The sequence below is a fragment of the Watersipora subatra genome, chromosome 11, assembly GCF_963576615.1.
Source record: "Watersipora subatra chromosome 11, tzWatSuba1.1, whole genome shotgun sequence".
Classification (NCBI taxonomy): domain Eukaryota; kingdom Metazoa; phylum Bryozoa; class Gymnolaemata; order Cheilostomatida; family Watersiporidae; genus Watersipora; species Watersipora subatra.
In genome coordinates, this window is record NC_088718.1 from 23,414,676 (window position 1) to 23,440,200 (window position 25,525).

Consider the following 25,525-nt stretch of genomic DNA (forward strand, 5'->3'; position numbering starts at 1 on the left):
GGCATCTCCTATCGGAACATGTTTAGAGACAGGCATCTCCTATCGGAACATGTTTAGAGACAGGCATCTCCTATTGGAAAATGCTTAGAGACAGGCAAGTCCTATCGGAACATGTTTAGAAACAGGCATCTCCTATCAGAACATGTTTAGAGACAGGCATCTCCTATCAGAACATGTTTAGAGACAGGCATCTCCTATCAGAACATGTTTAGAGACAGGCATCTCATATGAGAACATGTTTAGAGACAGGCATCTCATATGAGAACACATTTAGAGGCATCTCCAAGATTCATGATCATGCGCACGCTTACTCTAGTAGTCCGTTTAAGTATTATTTATAGCTCTAAGAATAGGTAGCACTTAAAAAGAATGCTTTTATTGATTACAAGTACATGATTTTACTAGGGCCTGCTGTCTAAGATTGAACAGACAACTCCCAATAAATGCTGAAGTATGGCCAAATAACAGGGTAATGATCACCTTTGTAAACAGCTAAAAATTTAAAGAATTAAATTGGCAATTTTTTAATTTCTAAGTCCCGTCATGGTCTATTTATTTCCTTAACAAAGCAATTTCCACCCATACTGGCTGATAGTTTAGTGAAATCTATGGTAGTAGAACAGGAAGCCATGACTGACCTTGACAAGAGAAGCCAGAGTGTAGAAGTTGTACGAGGAGAAGACAATAGGCTTTCCTTCAATCAATTTTTTGACCAACTTTTTTTGGTCATTAGGATTGCCTGGTCGTCTAAATATATCAGGAACCGTAACTCCTTCCTGGCTGATATATTTGAGAAGATTCTGCAACAATGCAATCGATTAATAGACAAGACGTCATGTCTGGATATATAAGAATCGTAAATATCCGTGTGTCAGTAGGACGGACTGTTCTAGGAGCCTGATGAGATGCGTAGAGGCATATGTTCTATAAAAAGCATTGATGGAAATTCTTTTGTGAAATGACAAAGACAAGATAAAAGGCTACATATATAACTTATTTTACAAAAAGCCTTAAGCCATATTCTCAACAAGAACATATTGTCAACAAGAACAGTGCAATCTCCCCAAGCACAACGATTCCCTCAGTGTTATACCCAGTCACGAAGGAGAATTGCTAGTAACACCCAGGCTATGAGTTCCTATCCTAAGAGTAATGATTACTCAATGAGCTGCTGCTAACGCTACCTATAACCGAGCGAATGGACAGGGTGAAAATACAATGTTGTCTATGTGATGCCATATACCAGTGCCAATAACTCAGCTTTCTCAATATAATGGCCAAGAAATGTCTGCAATTGAAGAAATTTTTGCAAATCTTTTTTCATTGGTATAAATGCAAAAAATCCTTATAATTGTTTTCAGTAAATTTGAGAATGCACTAATTTTTTAGCTGCTAACAGAGTAAGACAATGAAAAATGACAGTTCGAAACAGCAATTGACATATTGGACTAAAGCATACATTGACCACATCACTGCCAGATGCTCCATTGCGTCTAATTCAATGTTTGTCACCGTTGATAAGGAATGAAAAAGTCAGCCTAAACAGACAAACTGTTGGACAAACAGGCAGACAAAAAAACAGACAGATAAACAAACAGTAAGCCTTAGGCGGTTAGTGACATTCAGACCTTTCATGGAACTGTAACTGCAAGCATCATGATTTAATAGGAAATATATTACTTTTTTATTATTGAGAAAACCTGAGCAAGAGGTTTGTTTTTTGTTATAGGATGGCGAAAAATGTGCTGCAAAAAACCTATAAACATCCAAATCATAAGAGCAGACATTTTGTAATCAAAAATTGCTCATTTAATTCCTAGAACATTCTAGTTTCTGCTGATTTTCAATTGCGAAAAACCTCTGCAAAATACAATTGGAAAAGTTCCATGATCCAAATTCTTGACATAACTACAACTGTCATGTTTCCATGGAAACGAATTGGTGGCGATAACAGTATAAAAGTATTTAAAGAATAGAGTGTGACTGATAGAGAGTGAGCTGCTAGAGATGACTGATAGAGAGTGAGCTGCTAGAGATGACTGATAGGTGTGTAGGTTTACCAGCTCCCCTCTAGTTCCCACCATACGCACCTTGACTGTACACCTGTGCCTTCAAAATATTTTATAAAAATCAAAAGATCTTTTTTGTAATTGCTTTATTCATATAATTTTACATATAAGATAGTTTTTAAAATTTATTTTACAGAATTTTATAAAATGCAGTTGCTTTTCTACTCAATGTTATTATCATACACATTTTCTGAACCAATAAATCATTTTCAACAACCAAAATGAACCGCAGTGTATTCTTAGTATACTTGCTTCCACACAGGACAGTTGTAACATATCAGACAGAGCTCAGACCAAATCAGTTCCCCAAAAGAGTTTCCACTGTTTATCCAGAGCAACACCCATATAAATGTTCGATCGCCATGCAAGCGTGTAACACACATAATCAGCTAGTTTATAGTTCACATCTGTTGCTGTGACTCAGCCACTCCCATTAAGCTTTAGATAATTACATGGATTAACAAGAATTGACACCACAACTTGTAACCAGAAAACCATAGTAGCTGTGTTCATCAAACGTGATCGAGGTAAACTCAACGCCTTACCTTATATTTCTTGTTGTCTGATGTAATCCTGTTTTGATAGGAGTACTACCTTTGATAGGAGTACTACCTTTGATAGGAGTACTACCTTTGATAGGAGTACTACCTTTGATAGGAGTACTACCTTTGATAGGAGTACTACCTTTGATAGGAGTACTACCTAGCAAATCTCTGACCGTTCTACTGATTAGAAATGTCATGAACCATTATTAATTTCTGAATGATCTGTTATGAATGACATAGAGCTATCATGTTGAGCTACCGCACAATAAGTTTTTAATAGACATTCGCACGCTACGGATTAACGTGGACGACAAGGAAATCTACACCAGAGGTCAATAGCGGCCACCAAAGGTTAATAGCGGCCACCAGAAGTCAATAGCAGCCACCGGAGGTCAGTAGTGGCCACCATAGGTCAATAGCGACCACCAAAGGTCAATAACGGCCACCAGAGGTCAATAGCGGCAACCGGAGGTCAATAGCAGCCACCGGAGGTCAATAGCGGCCACCAAAGGTCAATAGCGGCCACCAAAGGTCAATAGCGGCCTTCAGAGGTCAATAGCAGCCTTCAGAGGTCAATAGCAGCCACCAGAGGTCAATAGCAACCACCAGAGATCAATAGCGGCCACCAAAGGTCAATAGCAACCACCAAAGGTCAATAGCGGCCACCAGAGGTCAATAGCGGCCACCGGAGGTCAATAGCGGCCAACAAAGGTCAATAGCGACCACCAAAGGTCAATAACGGCCACCAGAGGTCAATAGCGGCAACCGGAGGTCAATAGCGGCCACCAAAGGTCAATAGCGGCCACCAAAGGTCAATAGCGGCCTTCAAAGGTCAATAGCAGCCTTCAGAGGTCAATAGCAGCCACCAGAGGTTAATAGCAACCACCAGAGATCAATAGCGGCCACCAAAGGTCAATAGCAACCACCAAAGGTCAATAGCGGCCACCAGAGGTCAATAGCAGCCACCGGAGGTCAATAGCGGCCAACAAAGGTCAATAGCGACCACCAAAGGTCAATAGCGGCCCCCAGCAGTCAATAGCGGCTACCAGAGGTCAATAGCGGCCACCAAAGGTCAATAGCAGCTACCAAAGGTCAATAGCGGCCATCAAAGGTCAATAACGGCCACCAGAGGTCCATAGCGGCCACCAGAGGTCAATAGCGGCCACCAGAGGTCAATAGCGGCCACCAGAGGTCAATAGCAGCCCCCAGAGGTCAATACTAATAATGTCAGTACTAATGATTTGATTACCTCACTTTGCCTTAAAACTTTCAAAGAACACCATAGAAATAATTAGTAACCGTATCAGGCTAATAGCAGTTCCTTTGTAAACGTGGTCTTGATACTTCAATGTACATGTATGTGAAAAGGTTTTCGCATTTACGATGGAATTTGTGCCACTACGTGCCTTGAGGCTAAATCTTTAATTATTTTGGTTTTAGTTTTTCTTTATTTACGTGTGAAGTGTATACATGTATTCGAAGGTGCATAGAGCAAAGGTTTTGCCTAGCTAAAAATTGTTAAGGCACTAATATCGACTAGCTCAGCTTGGCAGAAGAGGAGTTGAGGTCAGAAGACAGTGTGGAAGGTATTGAACAGATAAAAAATATGGAATGGTTTCAAATGGAAGCAACAATCAGAACGCCATTGGCCGAGCAAACGATGCTAATTTAAAAAAAAAAGAAGTTAATTATTGTTTCTGAATGTAATATAAATACCGTTTGTTTATGTTACCTGTTCTTGAATATATATTGGTAGCATTTGATAGATCATTATATAACTTACAAGCTATCAAGTTTATTTTTATAGCATATTACTTGATAGCATCATTGACTTACCACATATCACTTACCACTGATCAACACTCATAAATCCTCTTTTATGAGCATAAATAGCCAGTTAAGCTTCAAACTATAGCGAACATATCAATGAGTGCAATGAGCTTTTATGCAACCTTGTTAAATAAAGTTATACAATTAAAACATGCTTTCAAATCTAGAATGAAACAAAAAACTTCAAAGCCACCACAAATTTCGACACAGGCTATAAAATCAACGTAGGTTAATTTCAAGCAATAGATATCAACTGGTAGAGACATGTATCAGCTTCCTCGTGCTTATTTATTTAGAGATCTACGACAAGTTGGAGGTAAGTTAGCAAATTTATTGCATCCAAAAGGGTTAATGTCGCTCTGCCCAAAGGAGAGTGCAAAATATGGGTAAACATTGATTCGCCAGTGAACGAGTAAAATTTATTTTTTCAACATTCTGACGAGGTGTGTGAAAACTACAGCGTCATCTTTTATTTTAGCTTGATCTCTAATAAATAATAAAGGAGAGTGCAAAATATAGGCAGCAGTCACTTCGAAAGGGTTAAATTTATTTTCCGAAAATTCTGGTGAGCGTTTGAAAAATACAACGCCATGCTTTTTTTAAACATTTCCTTTAACAGAGTGCCACTCTAAAGGTTCGAAAATAGAGCGCCATGGCGTTCAAATAGATATTTTACGATATGTTATACAGGGGACATCGCTTAATGTGATTACTCTTGTTAACACCAAAAATGATAACAATAACCGATAGATAAAATTAACCAAAAAACTCAAAATTTCCATTTTATCATTCAATAAAGGTCGCAAAATAAACTTAAATTAATGAAATAATGTATTTAATAAACAGTAGAACTTACAACAAGTACAGTACAATACAGCCATACCTCTACATACGAGTCATACCCCGACATACGAGTCATACCTCGACATACGAGTCATACCTCTACATACGAGTCATACCTTGACATAGGAGTCGCACCTCGACATACGAGTCACACCCCTACATACGAGTCATACCTCTATATACGAGTCATACCCCGACATACGAGTCATACCTCTACATATGAGTCATACCTTGACATACAAGTGCCCATTTTCATACAAGAAGCTCGAAATACAAGCATAATTTTGGCAAATATCTCCCTGGAGATAAGAGTAATCTTTGAGATGCGTGCCGGTTATCGATGGCCACTATAAGGCCAAGTATGCGAGAGGCCGCTTTCGAGAACAGCATCGCTCGATCTTTTTTCAGACTCAGTTTCAAAAATATTTTTAATTGATTGGCTAAAAGTTGTAGTGAACGCGAGGCAAAAAGCGCCAAACCGGAAACAGATTGTAATAAACCATTAAGACGATAAAATTAAAGTGAGTTTAGTCAAAACAAACTAAACCACAGCTTGCGTGTGTTCTAATCTAAATCCATTAAAGTTAAATTCAAAGTTTCTGCGACAGAAGTTTTGTGTACCGAACTCGTAGCCGTCAAGTCTCCCAGTACATCCCACTATACGTCTGTCTCGAAACTAGACTGTACATTAGTATTGCAGATGTTAACAACTATATAAGTATTTGTTACTTTGCTAGCGTATGTAGGCCTACTGAATTACAACAATCAAAACACGTTTTTTCACTGTGATAACCTGTTTTGTGTGTTTGTTTCATCGTATGGTAAAGAATTAATTTGTATTCAGTTATTTTATATAAAAAATAGTGCCTTGAGACACGAGTAAATTGATATGCGAGCTCAGTCTCAGAACGCATTAAGCTCGTATGTCGAGGTATGACTGCACATTATTTAAGAAATCATCAAGCTTTGCCTACTTCATGTCTTTTTGCAGTAAATCATTTATAAAGGACTTCTAGTCATAATACAGTTCAAACTCAGAAGATTTATGTTTTACTCCGTGTCGTAAGACGTGAAGAGCTCCTCCCACAACAAAATGAAGCAGTTGCTTTATTTTCACTCATCACTAGCAGCATGATATCGGGGCTTCTATAAACTTTTTTATTTTTGGTATGAAAAAATGAATATGAAAAAAATTGAAAATGAAAAAAATGATAAGAATAATAAATGTTCTGATTAGAGCGAGCGACATATTTGTAATGCATATTGTAATGCATATTGTAATGCATATTTGTAATGCATATTGTAGGTTCGGTAGGGGATCATGAATTCTAATAATACTAACCGATTGATAACATTATCCGTGATTAAATGGAGTGGCGTTCACTGTACTGTCAAAGGAAGTTATGCCTCTCGACTTGTTAAAGACCTTTGAACAAATCAGTGATTACCAACAGATAACCAGGATAAGACAACCACACTTCGTGCAGTACTACACAGCTGAGGCTATGCTTCAGGATCTGTGCAATACTACACAGCTGAGGCTATGCTTCAGGATCTGTACAACATGTATAAATAATATATAGACTTAATTTTTAGCATGATTACTAACAATTTGATACCTAAAGATTATGTCTTTATCTTGACACTAATTGGAGTTATGTCCACCTAAGTCCTCCCTTTCTATTAGCAACCATCTATGATTAACATTGATTGGTCTTTAAAATGATGTGTTTTAGCGAGATGTAAAGTTACTCTATTTGTTATTTGATCCAAGACATATCGCATTGTCAATTTTTATCAAACTCATGATGTGTCATTCTGTGTGTCATTCAAACACCTGCGGTAGGTATGTGTATCTGCGGTGGTCAAACAAACGCTATGTCATGGTCGGTAGTAAAAATTGATGACTCAGCGTGTTTGTGTGTTTGTAAATTGTCTATTAAGTTAATTACTTTTGCAGCGTTACGGCCACCTTTTTGGCAAAATGGGGTTGATCTTTCGGACTGTCTTTCTTCCATAAGCAATATTTTCTCAGCAAGATTTATCTAAGAATCGTATTGATCTAATTACTGTTAGTTTCTGCAGTTGCAAGCAGGTCCATGGATATACTGTTATTGATCTTCTAATGTATTGACATTTTTGACCAAATTTGTCACTTTATGACCCTGTTTGTAGGGGCCTAGCGCTTTTTTGGTGCTACATCATTTCCCCAACAAACAACCACCTCATATAAGGCAGTCCAACCTGTAACAACATTTTAATAACAGAAAAGTACAAGTACTAACCAGGAGAGGCACCGGGATACAGTCGTGTTTAAAGGCCACAGTCAGAGGAACTCCAAACTTCAGTCTGCAAAAGACATTAGAGACTTGATTGAGAAACCGTGGAGCCAGAACTAATGGCGTCTCCACACGTATTGTATATAAATCAATCTTCTAAAGACAGGGCTGTCACACCTCCGCCATCAGTCATCTGCGACGAATAATTAGTCTAAGCAAGTGTGTTACGCATTTTACAAGCGATCTTATGTTTGTTTATTATGCATGGCATGACCACAATGAGTCAATGATTATCACCTAATGGAACGCACACAGTGACTTCAGATTTATGCATTTACACCATCAGCAGTACTTTTAGATGGTCAGCGCTGTTAGATGCAAGCAATGATATACAGCCCCCAAGGATAGGCGATGGCTATCATATGGGTGGGTTTAATGATCGCTTTGTTAGGATTGTGCTAGCCTGGGTTTTGGAGCTACCACAATACTCGCGGGGCAGTTAGGGCACGTTGCCTTGTTAGGTTTTGGAAAACACGACTCGCTGTTATTGTGTCATTAGCTCATTCAGTCAGTAGGCCTCACAATTCACAATAGCAAACCTTGAATTTCTACAATGTAGGGGCAACACCTAACTAAAAAAATTGATCCATGGAAAATAAAACATTGTAAATTATCTACTTTTAGTAATTTTGAAATTGGTAGGTTTCGTGGTGTATGCTTAAAGTTAAATGTAATTTACCAAAAATCACCCGAACAACGGCCTTTTTCTCCTAGTTTTTGATTAATATGTTGCCACCCCTAAAATAAAATGACAAAGTCTTTCATCGTTGTCACATTGTTTTACCTGGTCAATAAGATGGGACTGTAGGCAAAGCTGTGGAGTGTAGTTTTCATAATCAAAATCTAAATATGAAACTGAAGTTGAGCTATTTTACGATTGCGACTATTAATATCGTGAATGCCTGCGAATGGCAACTGACTGATCATAACGGTGACAATATTGGGCAACTACAGTAATACTTCAACTTACGAGTGCTCCAACGTACGAAAAACTTGAGATACGAGCCAGCTTTCAAGCAAGTCTTAGCACTAACATACGAGCCATGTTTGAGATACGAGCACTTGAGTCAGTTGCCATATATGCCGGAGGTGTATTATGAGAACAGCATCATTCTGTATTTTTCAACTGCTCAGGTTATACTGTTGTACCATGTTTTTTGTGCACAATTTTCTGTGCAGAATTATGTGAATTAAACGTACTGTGCGTAGACCGAAAATTTGCCAGAAAAATGAAAGATAATACAAAGAAAACGCAAATGATAACTGATATTAAAAGGAAAAATATGTGAAATGTGTATGCGTAATTGAGCTAGCTCGGCAATATGACAGAAATACATTCATAATTATCAAACAGAAGGATTATATTCAGGGCATTTAGTTCGCAAAAGGACTAACCACAGTTTCTAAACGGTGCAGCGATCTTCACGACCGCTGATGGCATTGGACAAACAATTGGCCGGTGACAGCGTAACTGAAACGATGCTATGTGAAAAGGCCAGCGCTATCTATCCAAACTGTTTAATAGACATTCGGACAAGTTGGCTAGTGGTCGTGCATTAACCATTTGTGACGACACCTGTGTTCGTCTTAATCGCAACATGTTGCAAGGGCGACAAAGGCAAACGTCCTTGGATAGGTTTATCTTAAAACGGCCAGCTAGTCGTGAAAGCGAAAAAAAGGAAAACTTTCTCGCTAACTAGCGAAAAACTTCAAACTATGAACGCCGAAGAAATTTTAATTACGTTTAGTTGAAAATGAAAGTTTGTTTTTAGGTTTGCTTCCATGTTTGTCTTTTAACACTTTGATAAAATCCACATTTATCAAAGTCAACTGTTGTAACGAAGGATAACTTGTATCTCCCTCCCTGGCAAATGCGAGTGTTAACTGCTGTTGTATGTATTTAATTTTACATTTTAATTAATCACACTTCCTTGCATTATTTTTTATTTGTTGCTTTTTGAAAGCATGTAATACGTAAAGACAATAACCAACATGTTCTTTTTGTTACAATATCTTGTTTTGAGTGTTTTATTTGCTTTTTTAGAGTATGGAAACCAATCAATATATATTTAATTGTTCTATATATAAATAAATTGCACCAACATGCGAGTAAATTGACATACGAGCTCAGTCTCGGAAGGCATTAAGCTCGTAAGTTGAAGTATGACTGTATATTTATTTGACAACAAAATGAAACCAACAGATCAGTAAAATAACCACTATTGTTCATATTTGTACATAAATTTAAAAGGGGCTTTATTCAGCATATTTCTTTGTACGGGTGCCGTGTTCGGGTTCATCCCAACAGAGCTCGATCATTGAAGATGTGGTTGCGTCAAATTTGAGTTGATTTTAAAAGAAAGTATTTTTCTTTGTCTATCAGTTGATATGTTGTTTGTTGTGTTAAGCGATCTCATTGTCAAGATATTTGAAGATTAAAATCGAAAAAATTTGATGGCGGTCAAACTCTCAGGCAAAAAAAAAATGCCCAGACTTGCCCAAAGTGATGTAACGCGTGATACAACCTGTCTCTAACTCTCGTAATCACATCAGCTATTGCGATAAAAGTGTAGTCCTACGCGGCTCTATTGGCATAAATTTTATTTTATATTTGCTTGAGTTGGCTAGAATAAAATTTTAAATCCAGCTACAGATACATTATTATTTATTACCAATGTCTCAGAGGTCTCAAACAAGTAAAGTCAAAAACTTGTCATATTAGCTTCTCCTAAATGCTGTGTAAACATCTTAGTACCGACTACCAATTCTACTGGTCTACGATAACTCTGTCAAGCAAACTATGTAGAATAAGGTCTTTGTATCGGCACAGTTCCGTCGCTACCCAAACTAATGATATACAGCCTCACAAAAGCCCCGTCCACATTATGTCTGTCACCTATCCTGAGAGTGGACGATGATCGATGTTGAATCGATGATCGTCATGAGTGTCACTAAAGAGCAATGCGTTTGCTCAGCCTGTTGATTGTCACCACCAATTCGATCACAGGTGCTCGCTGACTCATTGTGTTTGTTTCATTTGGCCTAGTAAATCCTGGCATTGCCCGGGTAATAAAAATTATTTGCACAGAAGATTTATTTTTATTTAATATATATGTTAAATATATATATATACAACATTTACAAACATAAGTTTTAAACTTCATATCATAAGATAGTGTTTTGTGCAGTTCAAATAAATTAAGAAAACACTAAAACAACTGTGAATGTGTTTAAATGTGAAATAATTGGCAAGTAATGGCTAGACAAAGTATGATTTGTTACAATGACTGCAATGAAAATTGAATCGATACTAATACAATTAAAACGAACTGATACAACAAAATACAAATCATGAAAATGTTGGATTAATAATAACAAAGATGACATAGAAGTGTATGTATAAAAAAGGTTGCTGTTGCCGCAGCTCTCAAGCAAAATTTTGAATACGACTATGATACCGGTACCTTTCGATAGTCAATACTGACCCAAATGGAAAAATAAGATATCGAAATTAAATACATTAGTGAAGCGCACGAGGGTACTTTGTCGTACTTTGACTGAAAAGAGAGCGTGTAGAGAAAATTCCGAGTCGAGAATGTCCATGCGAACACTTTTTAGTCTTACAATTTCTAGTGATTGCAACAACCGGAAATTGAACATTGAAATTGTGCCTTTACAATTGTACTGTAACAGAACATTCTTTCTTTGCAAGATTTCAATTGCTATAGCTGGATACATCGACAACAGAAATCAAATAACAAACTGAGATTTATATAGATTGCCAAAAACCTGTATTTGAATGTCATGGCGCTCTATTTTTTAACCCTTTATAATGGCGGTCGAATAGAGGCCAGCCTTGCATTTTTCAAATAGCTCGTCAGAACTTTGGGAAGATAAATTTAACCCTTTTCCGGGAGAAGTGAATACCACTTATATTTTGCACTCTCCTTCAGGCGAAGCGACATTAATCCTTTTGGATCCAATAAATCTGTCAACTTACCTCCAACTTTTTAAAGACCTCTTAATAAATATGCATTGGGAAGCCGAGAAACATCTCTACCAGTTGATATTTATCTATTGCTTGCAATTAATTGCAATGATATTATAACTTATGTCCTGCATTGCAATTTGTTGGGGATTTCAATTTTTTCATGTCATTATAAATTGGAAGGTATATTTTTATTTTATAACTATACTAGATAAATGTCTATGTAATAAAAAAACCTTTAGACAAAAAATTCATTTTTATTTACCATTCTAACTTCATATCATGAGAAAAATGTTTTCGTGCAGTTCAAAAGAATTAAGAGAAGAAAATAAAACAACTTTAAAAGTTTTCAAGCTTTTTCAAACAGCTGTAACCTTTAACCTTGTAACCTTTAACCTTGTAACCTTTAAAGTTTATATCATGAAAAAAATGTTTTGCTGAATACATTATGAGGAAAAATAAAGCTGTAAAAGTGTTTGAATGTAAATATGAATTGTGAGATGTAGTCTGTTTTGCTATGATTACAATGAAAAATTAATTAGTATACAATTACAGTGAAACACGGATAACTCAAACTTCAAGGGACCGAGCAAAAGTGTTCGAGTTATTAGAGCGTTCACGTTATCAGGACAGTCATAAGTGCACGTATTTATCAGTAGATACATGTACATATACAACCTATATATCAATCAAAAGCATAGATTGCTTGTTGCAAGTTAAAGGGTCTCTCGTGTGAAGTTTTAAATATTTTTAACCAGAAAGTATAGATATTTTTCTATCACTTGAGATTTGTTTGTTGCTTTAGGTGATGTGACTGCCAGGACGTTCTCAGATTAAAATTGGCAAAACTTAATCGCGGTGAAAACGCTCAGAAAAATTACATACGTATTTTTCTACCGAGCGTTTTAACCAAGATCAATTTTGCAGTAAGTCAGTTATTACAAAACTGCTTTACTATTAAAAACCCATTATCAATTTAGCCGATATTACTTTAAAGTCATCCAAATTTTACCTCGCTTTTTTTGCTTTCGGAGGGCTTATCGCTAAGCGGATGTTTGGTAAAATTTGATTTTTGCAAACCTTTAGAAAAGTCGTTAATGAAAATATTTGCCGATGTTGGTAATAACGAGGCCTAAAAACTACTAAAAGTCGATGTTTATCTCTATGGCTTGGAATAAAGTGATATTCTAAAGCAATAGTAACAACCGTCTCGGTAGCCGTTTGGCAAAAAACTGTTCGAGTTAACGGAGTGTCGGTCGAGTTATCTAAAGCCATTTATCATTGCGTGGGAACGGACCAAGCAAATCCATTCGAGTTAACCATATGATTGTATATGGTTAACATATGGTTTCACTGTATATGATTTTAATTCGTTTCAGTGTTGGCATTATAAGGCAAAAATATCATGTAGAGTGGTATAGAAACCCATAGTAATTATCTAATGCAAACACCGGGTAAAAATTATCATCATTAAAAATTAGTAACAAAACCATATGTTAACCTTAGTAACTATAGTTACCTACAATAACTTTAGTGTATTTAGTGGTTATGATCTGCAAGAAAATTTAATATTCCTATGTACAATTCTGTATGGAGTTTTTACCTATGAGACAGATTTTGTGAATGATGGTTGTCTAAGCACAACTTGAGAGCAACGCATTCGGTAAACTTTTGTGACCAAGCATAATAGAGACTTTGAATTTAACTTCAATAAATTCAGCTTACTAAACAAACACTTGAAGCAAAGTTTTAATCTTTTACTAAACTTAAATTTTAACGTCATATTCTTTTAATATCTGGTTCGTGTTGAACAGTTTTGGTCTTTGGTTAGTTAAAACCTTTAGTCGCGGAGCGACGTTTTTGTCACCATAGTAACATATTTCTTTTATTGCGGCTTTTGGTTAGCTAAATACCGTTTTTGTTTACTTTTTTATCGATAGCAAGCTATGATATATTGGCTTCGGTTAGCCTCTAAAACAAATTTTCTATTTGCACAAAACGATCATTTTTAGCAGTGATTAATGAATAAAACTTGCAAAAAAAATTAGAAAACTGTTCTAAATAAATTTTAAACTTTTTTTCTTTTTGGTTCTGCTTTAGCCATTATTTACTAAAAGCTTCGAGAGTTTTAATTTAATTTATCGTCATGACGACTTTCAAGAGAACTCTCCGAGATTATTCTAATACAGCAAGTACTAGTACCGGAGTTACTAAGAGAATCACAGCTGACTGACTTTTTAGATTTAGTAGCCAGAAATGACAATGAATCAGGTTAAAATTGCGATTGGAATGATTTTACATATGGAAGTGATATCGATGCCGACTCTATTAGCAGTAATGATGATGAGGTGGGTGGGGTAATGCCAGTGCCTGGAAGAATATTACAAATATGAAGAGAGATAAATCCCCTACAATTCATCAGTTTGTAGTAGTGACAGGTCCAGTATTTACTCCAGTAGATGCTGTGTGATTGGTACAAAAAGACAAGAATAAGCACATGGTGCAGAGACTGTGATGTGGGCCTTTGTAAAGGAGAATGCTTTTGGATATATTATATAGAAATTGTGCTTATTAAAGTGTACACTTGTAGCATAAAAAGATATACAATATATATATATATTTATATATATATATATATTTATCTTGGTAGATCTACATATATAAATATTTTTATGTTACACATTTTTATTCATTTATACTATACAGATATATATATATATATATATATACATCTGGATATATACATATGCATGTTTATACATAGATATATGCACATAATAACATACAAAAGAGTGTATAAACCTTTTAAAAGTAATTGATTTTTCGGAAAATTAATTTGCCCAGGGGGTCCGATATAGTCCTGAAGATTTGCCTGCGAAAGGGTTAACATTATGTGTGTTACTACTAATTTGTTTATATATAAACTGCTATATTATGTTATTTAACTGTATTTTCCGGTAGTTTTATGTCGTTGGAATGCATTAATACCTATTATATTATTTTAAATAGGAAAAACTGCTGGAGATATGATTTTTTTAACATACAACGATGGTTACAGAACAAATTAAATACGTATATCAAGGTACCACTATACTGACAGGTGCAAGTCATACAGGTTGTAACTTGGATTGTTACTGCATCGACGACATAAACTCAGAAAATTGTTTGAATAGGTGTGTATATGGATACAGGACCGATATCGAACGAGACAAAGAGGAAATAGGATGTAACCGACATCCTAGCTTCGCTCTACCTGACTGTAATGAAACGCGTGACCTACTGAGTTGACAGAGACTCTAACATGTTCATCAGGATATGACTGTCAAATGTGATTAGATATGAAGGTTATGGCACTGCAGCAGCTGTCACTCTGTTCATATGTTCAATCAGTCATCAATCACAAGGAATTTAAAGAATTCACAACAAGTTACAACTATTTATTATTAAAGCAAGACATTAGCCCTGGTTTCTCAAAACACTGCAAGTGTAATTACCGGGCCTTCACCTTCCTGCCTCGGCCAACACACTATACATGATTGAGAGAGAGAGCCGAAGACAAGTGGCTAGGATTGAAAGGAGCTGGTGAGTAACCAGTAGGAGGAATAGAACTGTATCTTAACAGGTCGTGTTGTGTACACAAAACAGGTCAGTAGCCTTCCCAATCATCAACTCTAGTTGAACGTAATGAGGTAATATCGACACCGATAGATACTAGATACTAATAAATCTGGCATCAAAAGTAGCCAAAGATAACCCAAATCTTAAACCCAATATAGTAACAATCCTTTTGTAAACTAGACTTATCAGCTTGTTTGTGCTGGTCATAACATGAAGTGGCCCCTACCTGATATCGATTGAGATAGAACAGCCTACCTGTGAGCCATTACACTAAGCGACTGTCTACGACTCACGTTTGAGAGGTTTTTGTAATATATAAAGTCAAGATATTTGAAAGTCAGTTCATGTAACTTCAACAGATCAAAGTCTCATTATGTGTATCGATAAAAGTCAAAGTAATAACTAGAGTGGCCGTGCAAACGATGTGTCAAACGATGTGTCAAATGTGGCACAGAATCTAGATGAAGCAATCTTGTGTGTCTGCATATTGTCGGCCATACTTATAGCTTTACGAAGCCACGGCTAGTTTTTTGGCGCTATCGAGCCGATCTCTTAAGAGCTGATTTTTTATATGCCCGATACTTGCTGGACAAGTTTGATCTTTCAAAATGTATCGATCAAGTTAAATTGATTTAAGTTATGTCGATTTTTGCTGGCATGATGTCAGTCGTGGTTGTAGTTTTACCAAATTTTTAATGTAGCAGATTTTTTGGTGATCAGATTTCTTTGAGGACAGTTGCTTATCGAATGTTAGCCAGAAAGCAGAAACTGAATGACCATTCTTGCAATTTTTTCACTTTACAAAAACCCATTTCCTACTGTTCCATGGTAAAGCCAACACGAAAGACAAACCAGACGTTGTCACAGACTGACAAGCGATACATGCCAGCAATCATGATGCAAACACCTTTAGCAAATAATGCAGAAGAAACATCTGGCATTTCTAAACAAGTGCTTGCAGTAGCCTAGCCTCGTAGCGCAGACATAGCAAAACCTCACACTAAGATAATCGTGTAAATATCAATTACCTTTTGAGAGATTGGTTAATGCACTAGGCAAAAATACAGCAGATAGCAGCTATTCGGAGCTATATATTTAAAATGAGTCTAACAATGTAGAAATGAAAGAACTCACTTCTGGCAAGCTGACTGATTGTGTGGTGCAGAAGCGCAGCCGAGTGTGAATGTCCTCCATATCCTGTTGTTTGTAGCATTCGGGCCTGCCATCTCGCCACTGGTAAATAATAGATGCCTAGTCTCTGCACGATTGCCCCATTTCTAGAACCTTCCACGTTCCAGATTAAGTTTTGTTCACTCTACGCTCCTGTTAACCTGGACAAAAAGGACATCCTAAACATGTATATGATATACGACTCGCTTGACACACTTACCTCACAAATCAATCGATAAAAGGAGATATCTTACAAGCTTACACACCGCTGATCGCATCTCGGCTAAGGATAAAGCAGACTTATGAGTATCAGCTATAGCGCTACTAGTAAGATCACATAGCCCATAAACAACCAACCTGCCTAATATCGACAGTCTCTCCTGCTCATGCCCCTCATATCGATAAATATAAGAATTAGATCTAGCTAAAGCTTTTCAATACAGTTTGAATATTTTGACATTTAACTAAAAATTGATAAGCCTCAGATGATTTGGCAGACTGCCAATAGAGCATTTTGTAACAATATCAATGAGATTATCATCCGGATAAGTTCAATGCTCATGAGATAGTAGGTGTCATGCTCAATGGAGCTGCGCAGCTTCACGATATCATCATAGTATGGACCTGTCAGGTTAGTCTAAGGAAAATTCATGGCATTAAAAAGTTTAAAGCCAACAAGGTCTAGATTATAAAGAAAATGGACATCGCTACAGAACATCAGATCTTTCTCCTACTACCAGAAGATGTAAGCCGCAAATCTTTCAAGTGAAAAATAACCAATAAAATGGCCTAGTTAAACTGACTATGCCTTTTGATTAGTCGAGTCTACTTCCTGTGATATACAAATAACTTTTATGCAAATGATGCCAGATAAATATGGTCAGCATCTTTTTTTAAACTCGCCAAGCCTAAGCATTTGAACACTTGACAGCTGCGTTAGGCCAGTACAAAGACTAACAACGCAAAGAATGGAATACGTTGAGGTCTGTCACAACCAGAGTTCAACCAAGCACCCACAGACATATGATGTGCAACAGAAACGCAGTTGAAGTTGCAGCAATACTCACACTGAGTGGCCTCGTATTGGAGTGCATGGCACTTTCTTTCCTTGTAATATTTACTGTTTCCATGATACGGATTTGTAGTGTTGCGCGCGTTGAGTTGCCCCGCATTAAGGCATTTTAATGGATACGTGTTGCAGATTAACACAGGCGCTTTGGTAAAAAGGTAAGGAGTTGTATACAAGAGGTCATAGTGGCGCACTTGAGACTGCTCAAATCAAAATCAGAATGACTGAAGCGTACAAAATGTTTAAAATGGAATAGCTTGCACGACATCTTCTTGCGAATCGTCCGGAAATTCCGTTTTCTTCTTTAGCAAACATGTAACATTCAGTAAAACTTGCGACCAAAACTCATTGACTTGCAGGATTTTGCCGTTTTCATCTCGTAGATGAGGTGATGGTGTGGATTAACACGGACACACAGTGATTACCAAAAAACCTTTAAATGATTTATTCAAGTGAGAAGGTAGCTGTTCATTAGTGCATACTCACGTTTCATTTATCTGTTGCAAAAGATTCATTTCTATACCGGTACAAGTTTGACTCACAAATAACTAACTTTTAAAATGAAACGGATGCGACCAGTATTGGTCCTTTGTTATCAATAGTTGTCCCATATGGGATTACATTGGTCAACAACAAAAGAAAGAGAATTGCGGGCAAAATGTGCTAGAGTAAACAGTTGAATCTCGTGCCAACTAGTGCTTGACTTCCTCAAGAGATTTGACTACAACAGCTGCATCAATAAACTGCTGAGTACAAGCTTGGTTATCAAAATGTAGGATAGACGACTTGGTTCCTAGAATCTGATTCACATTCAAAAGAGACGCAGAAGTAAAGCTCATAGCCATCGGTGATACACGGGAAGGTAGTGATCGTAAAAGTTACCATTGCACGAGCCGCTTCCCTGACTGGACATTTGTATGATGACATGCGACCAAAGATGCTCTAGGGTTCAAGAGAACAGCTCTTAAGGTGTCGTACAAACGTCGCCCGTTTCTTGATTCCCCTCGCTTCATCAAGAGGGTTTTATCAAGTTTTCAAACTTGAGCTGCAAATATTTATCTGGCACGCCACAACTTTGAAAGTTTTTCACAATCCATCAACTCAATGTGCACACAACTCCAAATCTGCATCATCCGCACAATGGAAACATACCATAAAACCTCTATTCACGTGCCTCTGTGTGACACAGAGATTGGCGCGGGTCATTAGTTAAAAAGAACACATGATTCTACGCCAGAGGTCATATTGATGCACTCATGTCTAGCTTTGCAGCACTTTTTCAAAATAGTAGAAAATGTTTTAAATGGAATAGCTTGCGTGGAATTTTTTTAAGCAACATTCGCAAATGCCATTCCCATTTTTCGCATGCATGAAACATTTTGAAAAGTTTCCGAATAACAAAACTCGCTCAACTTGGTGATTTGTGCTGTTTCATCTTGCGGATGAGCCAAACTTGCGGATTAACCTCATCATGGAAACAAAGTGTAAAATGACTGGTCAGGAAACAGTATCCCTCTATTTCAATGGTCAGGAAACAGTATCCCTCTATTTCAATGGTCAGGAAACAGTATCCCTCTATTTCAATGGTCAGGAAACAGTATCCCTCTATTTCAATGGTCAGGAAACAGTATCCCTCTATTTCAAGCATGGATATATTTGTGAGGCATGTTTTAAGACTAAAGCATCTGTCCTGTTTGATGGCAGTCATGTTTGGTGGCAGTCATGTTTGGTGGCAGTCATGTTTGGTGACAGTCATGTTTGGTGGCAGTCATGTTTGGTGGCAGTCATGTTTGGTGGCAGTCATGTTTGGTGGCAGTCATGTTTGGTGGCAATCAGGTTTGATAGCAGTCATGTTTGGTGGCAGTCATGTTTGGTGACAGTCATGTTTGGTGGCAGTCATGTTTGGTGGCAGTCATGTTTGGTGGCAGTCAGGTTTGGTGGCAGTCAGGTTTGATGGCAGTCAGGTTTGATAGCAGTCATGTTTGGTGGCAGCCATGTTTGACAGCAGACATGTTTGGTGACAGTCATGTTTGGTGGCAGTCATGTTTGGTGGCAGTCATGTTTGGTGACAGTCATGTTTGGTGGCAGTCATGTTTGGTGGCAGTCATGTTTGATAGCAGTCGTGTTTGAGCGAGTTCAGACCTGACCATCATATGACCTGAGCAGAGCATAGGAGCCACCCAGTCAGCTCACAAGGGATGGAATTATTGGGTTAGTCTGAGGATTTAATAGCTATAAATCATCAACTTGGGCTATTAATATAACCGTAATACAATATTAGATAGAAGCTGTGGTAAGCCACCCTCACCCAAGCCAATGCGTAAACTAATGACGCAACGCATCCTTCATCGTTCAATGCTAAATGATATCGACTGGAGGCAGCAATGCTGATGATGAGTCAATCTGCTTCATTCTCTTACTGTACCATGGGCGTTATTAGGGCGATAAAGCATCCTGCCTAGCAAAGTCAATTAAGCAGTTTTGCACTCTAGAATCCTAATAATGTAGTCTATTTAGTACTGATCCAACTGATCTCGTCATCCCTCTACCAAATGTGTGATAACAAAAGATGAAACTTTGGCAGTTTTGAAATAAGTTTTTGCCTATCTAACTTTTTATGTTTGTGTACAGAATTCGCATTCAGTAGTTCAATAATGATATAACAAGCGATGATAAAAGATAGCTTCATAAAATTACAAAGTTGTCATACCTAAGGAAGTTCAAGGAATTATTGAAGTTCAAGACAAGTCCAATATTCAGTTCAAGGAACATTCACTCAACCTTTCTGCTAATGTTCCGGAATTGAAGCAAAATTGGAACTGTGGTTTAGGCAGTTTGCAAACATCTATTAACTTGTTAGATAAAGAATTCAATATACTAGTAGCTAATCAGTAACTTTAATCAACTTTCAACTGAGTGGTTGGTGATTTTTTTAAACTTTCGGTTAGCTGGTTGGCAATTTTAATACGATATTGATCGATAAGTCAATAGTTTTAATCAACCATCTGATGACTGAAGCTATAGCATCATTGAAATAGACACTCAAATCAAACTGATTTAAATAAGGCTAATAATTTATTTTAGTGTCTTAGTCTCAGAAAGCCTTAGTCCCTTAGACTCATCTTCAGTGTGGATTTAGAGCAATTTAAGAGAATTAGCGGCTCTGAAAAACTGGTTATCTTTACTAAACCAAAAGTGAGCGAGCGGATCCTCCTACTCAATACCGATTACCTATAACACCTGCTCCATTCCAATTTTGACCTAATCCTGCCACAAACCTAGCGGATTACTGAATAAACTTAGTATAGACAAGTCTTCTATTGAACATGCTTGGCAAGCAAAGCAAATCTATCGCTTCATAAATTTTAATGTTTAAAAATGAAACAAAACAACTACTCTATCTTAAGCGGGTCAACAGTGGTCATCAGCAGCTTCAAACACCAGTGTATATCGACATTCCTTTGGCAGGTGGATGACAGTAAAAAAAAATCAAAGGGTTCAGTATAATTGGCTGCAGAACTATCTTCTTGTTGAAAAATGAATCAGTCAACTACTAGGAAGTTTCGCCACTTATTCAATATTGAGAGCAGGACAGGGCCTACAAATACCTACAGGTGTGTATATATGGTGTATATATATATATATAGTGTATATATATACACTATAAGTATATATATATATATACATATCCAGACAAAAAAAACAAAGCGATTCAGCATCTTTAACTATGAAAAGAATTTGCCTTTTGATAGGACATTATGATACAAACAGACAAATAGATCAGCAGCAGTTTGTACTTCTGAATTACTTGAAAGAGATGACTTGTGAAGATGATGTTAGGACTCAGCAGTGCTATCAAAGCAAAGCAATAGATCTGTGATTAAATCTGCTATTATTACTATAATAAGTTGATAGTTGATGCTAGAAGGAGGCCGGTTAGTATTAGAGGATTAACCAACTGATCGCCTCATTCTTTGATAAAGTTTATAATTGTTTGAGAATAACCTTGACATATCCGTATTATGAGCATAGGGCATAAAGCTGTCTTGTGGAAGGTGACACTTTCAGCAACCTAGACCTGTCATAAAAGTTATCTCAGTGCATGTCAAACCTTCTTCACTGACATGACTTCCACAGGCAGCTTGTAATGACTATGATTATAGTTTTTTGTGTTGGAATTGAAATAAACCACTGGAGCAATAATAATAACCACCGGAGCAATAATGGTTTAATGCTGTTTCCATCTATTAAATTCATCCAAAGAATTCTGATGAAACCCATAGGCTATTACATATTGAACTTTAACAGCTTACACGCAAACCTACTTATTCTATGACAAACTTTTTTAATGAGTTACATAAGAGCCATAAACCATTATTTAAATGTATTAAGCAAAAACTGCCAGAAAAGTAATACCTCTGACGGCTTTTTCAAATGATCTATTAAATTCTGACACCAAATTCAAATTGCAACCAATTGCTTAGCACCATTAACGTTTGCATGCAATTTAGTAAATAACTGGGCTACACAAATAAACGTATCACCGCTGGTATAAACTCATGCTATGCAGCCTTGAGTTTAAAATTTTCAAAACCTAAAAGTAATATGGCTAGCATTTACATTATTTTGCTTTAACCAAGTGCTACATTGTAACATTGGTTCTTATGCAGTCACAGATTATCAACAAATTTCAAGCAGCTAAATGCAGGTAATAAGAAATTCGTAAGTTTTCTCGAAAATACTATTGCCTACAATTCGCGAACTTTTAGTAGACAACTTATTGGCTTCAAGCCTAGGCCAGAAAAGAAGTTGATCAGCTAGACCAAACATTTATTTGACAGTAAATCTTTACTATAATAAGATAAGTCTGTCCGTGGACACACTAAAAGAATTGGGAAAAATATTGCCTTGCAAAGGAATCAAATTCGGATATGTCGTTTAGCAGTCAGACACACTATCAACTGAGCCACTCAACCACATCTAGGAACAATTGTGCTTATTTTATTATACACGATCTCCCATGGCGCACGAACTGCCAGCGATCTAGCCCTCAGAAAAGCCAAACTGACTGTCGTACTAAGTAAACCAAGCACCAGACGAGTTATTTTGAAGATCAATACAATATTTTGTATTTACAGAAGCGTTCACAATTAGTTTGGAATATCTTCATGAGCAGCTAGTGCACCTGAATTTAAAATTCAGAGCGAAATGTTTCTCCCACGTCGTATTTTATACTCTGACTGCGCCCTTCAGAATTACCAATACGAACTTCATTTAACAAATCTTACCTTAGTTCTATAGCAGTTTGTCTCCGTATATCAAAGGCGAAGAACTTACTAACTCGATGGAACCGTATTATTTAATTTATAAAAGTGTAGTCTTGATACAAACAGTATTTATGACAACTACATACATAGGACGAACGAACTGACTTTGCCGATAACGTTGCCGACATCAGAGGTCAGTCGATTTTTATACCTGCTGTACTAAATGTCGGACATGTTTCTTTTAGGAACTGCACGACCTTTGCTTAGCCTCAGCCTGAAGAGCCATGTCTAATTGGCCACAACATACCGTTTCACGAGTCTTATTCGATAGACTTTGCCAAACCTCTCTCATCCAAAGCACAATGCTTTTTCTATGTTATTCTCTAAGATGTCATTGAATCTGTACTTACTGAACGCCTCCTATGTTTTATTCGATTGGAGTTGTAATATATACTAATAATAACATAAAAACGACGGCATCGTATAAAGCAAAAATTCAATGGGGAACCAAATTACTGCTAAAACGCCATATGAAATTTTACCAGTAGAGCGTTACTTGCCTTCTCTTCCACGTGTTACATTTGAAGCTAGGTAAGACAATTTTTAAATTTCGGTTGATTTTCGCGTGCAGTAGCCTACATGCATTACTCCACTTGGTACTAACGCTCATGGTTAAAAAAGTTTCACTTAAAAAGTCGATTCTACTATTAATGCAAATTAGACTTGGCCATTTCACTGAGCCTTTTATCTCGCATCACATCCAGTATAATATCCTTCAAAATATTTCGAGCCATTCTACAATACTGCCTCAAAATTTTGAAATTACAAACAGGGATAATAATAAAATTGCTCATTTAAATCAGTATCGTTTTTTACTTTAGTGAATATTTATGTAATGCCTGCGGGTGTAATGGATCGCCCTGGATATATATTTTTTTTGGAATATGTAAAAACGAGAACGTCATTTTTGAGGACGTCATCAAAATAAAAAGGCTCCAAACTACGGCGTTTTCGTGATGGCTGCTATTAACTGTTTGTCTTCTAGATTTTAAGAGCTTGTAATCATATTTCCACATATTTTGCACCTAGCACACAGCAGAGTAAGACATGGTGAATCTTTTGGTACTAAATAACTGTAATGGGAATTTTGTTGCAAGTCAACCTTTAAGAGAAAACGCAAACTTGTGGTTTACCATGAGTATTTTTGCAAGGGTTAATCATTAAAGATAGGTAAATCACCACCAGAGCACAAGCAATGAGTCATCATCGACCTTCAAAAGCAGGGAAAAACTGAGCCAGATTGCTGATAAGGCTCATCAAGAATGGAGCTCCTTTTGCCTGCAAAGGATGAAACTGCATCACAGCTAGAGAAACCCTGCAAACCTATGAGATTTTCACATTGGAAGTTGATCTCCGAGCTTAGTAGCTTTAGTAGCTATATTCTTGCAAAAGTTTTTGATCACCAAATCCACACAAGCAGCTTTGTACTTCTTAGTATGAGCAATAAGCACATCAAGAATGGAATCAGGAAGTTGACAGAATGTTAAAGGGATAGCACTGGCAGACAGCACTTTGATAAGCACCATGGCATTCACAAGGATGGCCTCACATACTCAATAGCTTGGAGTCACTGCATTTATGGCAGTTTGTATGTCTGCTATAGATATGAACTAGTCCTTTGAGAAGGTTTTTAACTCAGCTGCTCTCTGGGAACCTGAGCTGTAATATCCACAAACTGCAGTTAGAGGCACAACCCTCTGCTTGTCCCCTTACATTAAAAAGTTTCAAGATACCATAGGTAAGTAGTGAACAATCTTAATCGATTCTGTTGAGGCCAGATTGATCAACAATTTCACCGATTACGCGGTTGTGTATCGAGCATTACACAGATATACTTGTCATAACACTTGTTATGAGAGGCCATTTCTAAAACAACCACATCTTCATCAAAGTTGTACTAAGTACACGTTCTTCCAGTTTGATGGTAGCAGCATTCTTCAATCCATCTGCATATGTAGACAGGTGTACCGCTTGCAAAATTAGCAAGTTGTTTACGCGAAACCATGCTTGAAGATGTCACTAGGAGGTTAAATCTGTTGTAATGGCCATAGTTGCTTGTAGGGCGATATGATGCCAATCATTGGTGCCATATTAGTACAAGTTGGTCTGCAAAACAATCCAGGGCACTGCTTATCAATTACTTAATCATAGTCAAAGCAACTGAAGAAATCGTATCTTAGGTTAATTTACGATATAGATGGACATACCAGCAGACACAGTTTTGGTCACAAGAAGGACAGCTTTGCAAGTATTGATTTGTGTGAGTAGTACCACACCTTCTTTTCACAAATCATGCATACATGTTTAAATGTAGGTATTGATGTGTATAAGTGGATAGCAGAATTGAATCTTGTGACTTTCCTTCGTGGCTCATGTCCATCTTGACAAGGTGTGTCATGAGTAGCAGGTTTCCAACTCGTTTCATGTGGCTAAATGAATGCCAGGACAACATTGAGTGAGGTGAGTGAATCATCACCACTTAGTCAGCTTAGACCAATAAACTAGAGTTAATACATGCATGGTTTGTCCATTTGATAAATGAGTGCAAGACTAATGGTTAATGTCTTGCTGGATTGAAATTTAGTTATTTTTCAAACTGAATACAAATATCTTGATCAGTAGCCACCACTACTGGTTCGTACAGATTACAATGTTTGCATTCCTTCCATCTTGAGAATGATTATTAATTATGTACTTAAATTACATAATAATTGTTTTATAGAATAA

The 25,525-nt window shown here is 37.0% G+C and overlaps 2 protein-coding genes across 2 annotated transcripts in view; one reads left to right on the plus strand and one right to left on the minus strand.

The window, feature by feature from the left end:
• The window catches only part of LOC137408618 (uncharacterized), a 48,819-nt gene extending 25,947 nt beyond the window's left edge, over positions 1-22,872 (minus strand). The window contains exons 1-4 of the mRNA XM_068095206.1: positions 22,760-22,872; positions 16,367-16,563; positions 7,573-7,636; positions 639-800 (exon numbers count right to left, since the gene is read on the minus strand). Coding sequence (XP_067951307.1) covers positions 639-800; positions 7,573-7,636; positions 16,367-16,458 — 318 coding nt within the window. The 5' untranslated portion in view covers positions 16,459-16,563; positions 22,760-22,872. The remainder of the gene's footprint in view (positions 1-638; positions 801-7,572; positions 7,637-16,366; positions 16,564-22,759) is intronic.
• A 365-nt stretch (positions 22,873-23,237) lies between these two features.
• The window catches only part of LOC137408179 (phosphoinositide 3-kinase regulatory subunit 4-like), a 102,255-nt gene continuing 99,967 nt past the window's right edge, over positions 23,238-25,525 (plus strand). The window contains exon 1 of the mRNA XM_068094580.1: positions 23,238-23,329. Within this exon, the coding sequence (XP_067950681.1) occupies positions 23,238-23,329 (92 nt within the window). The remainder of the gene's footprint in view (positions 23,330-25,525) is intronic.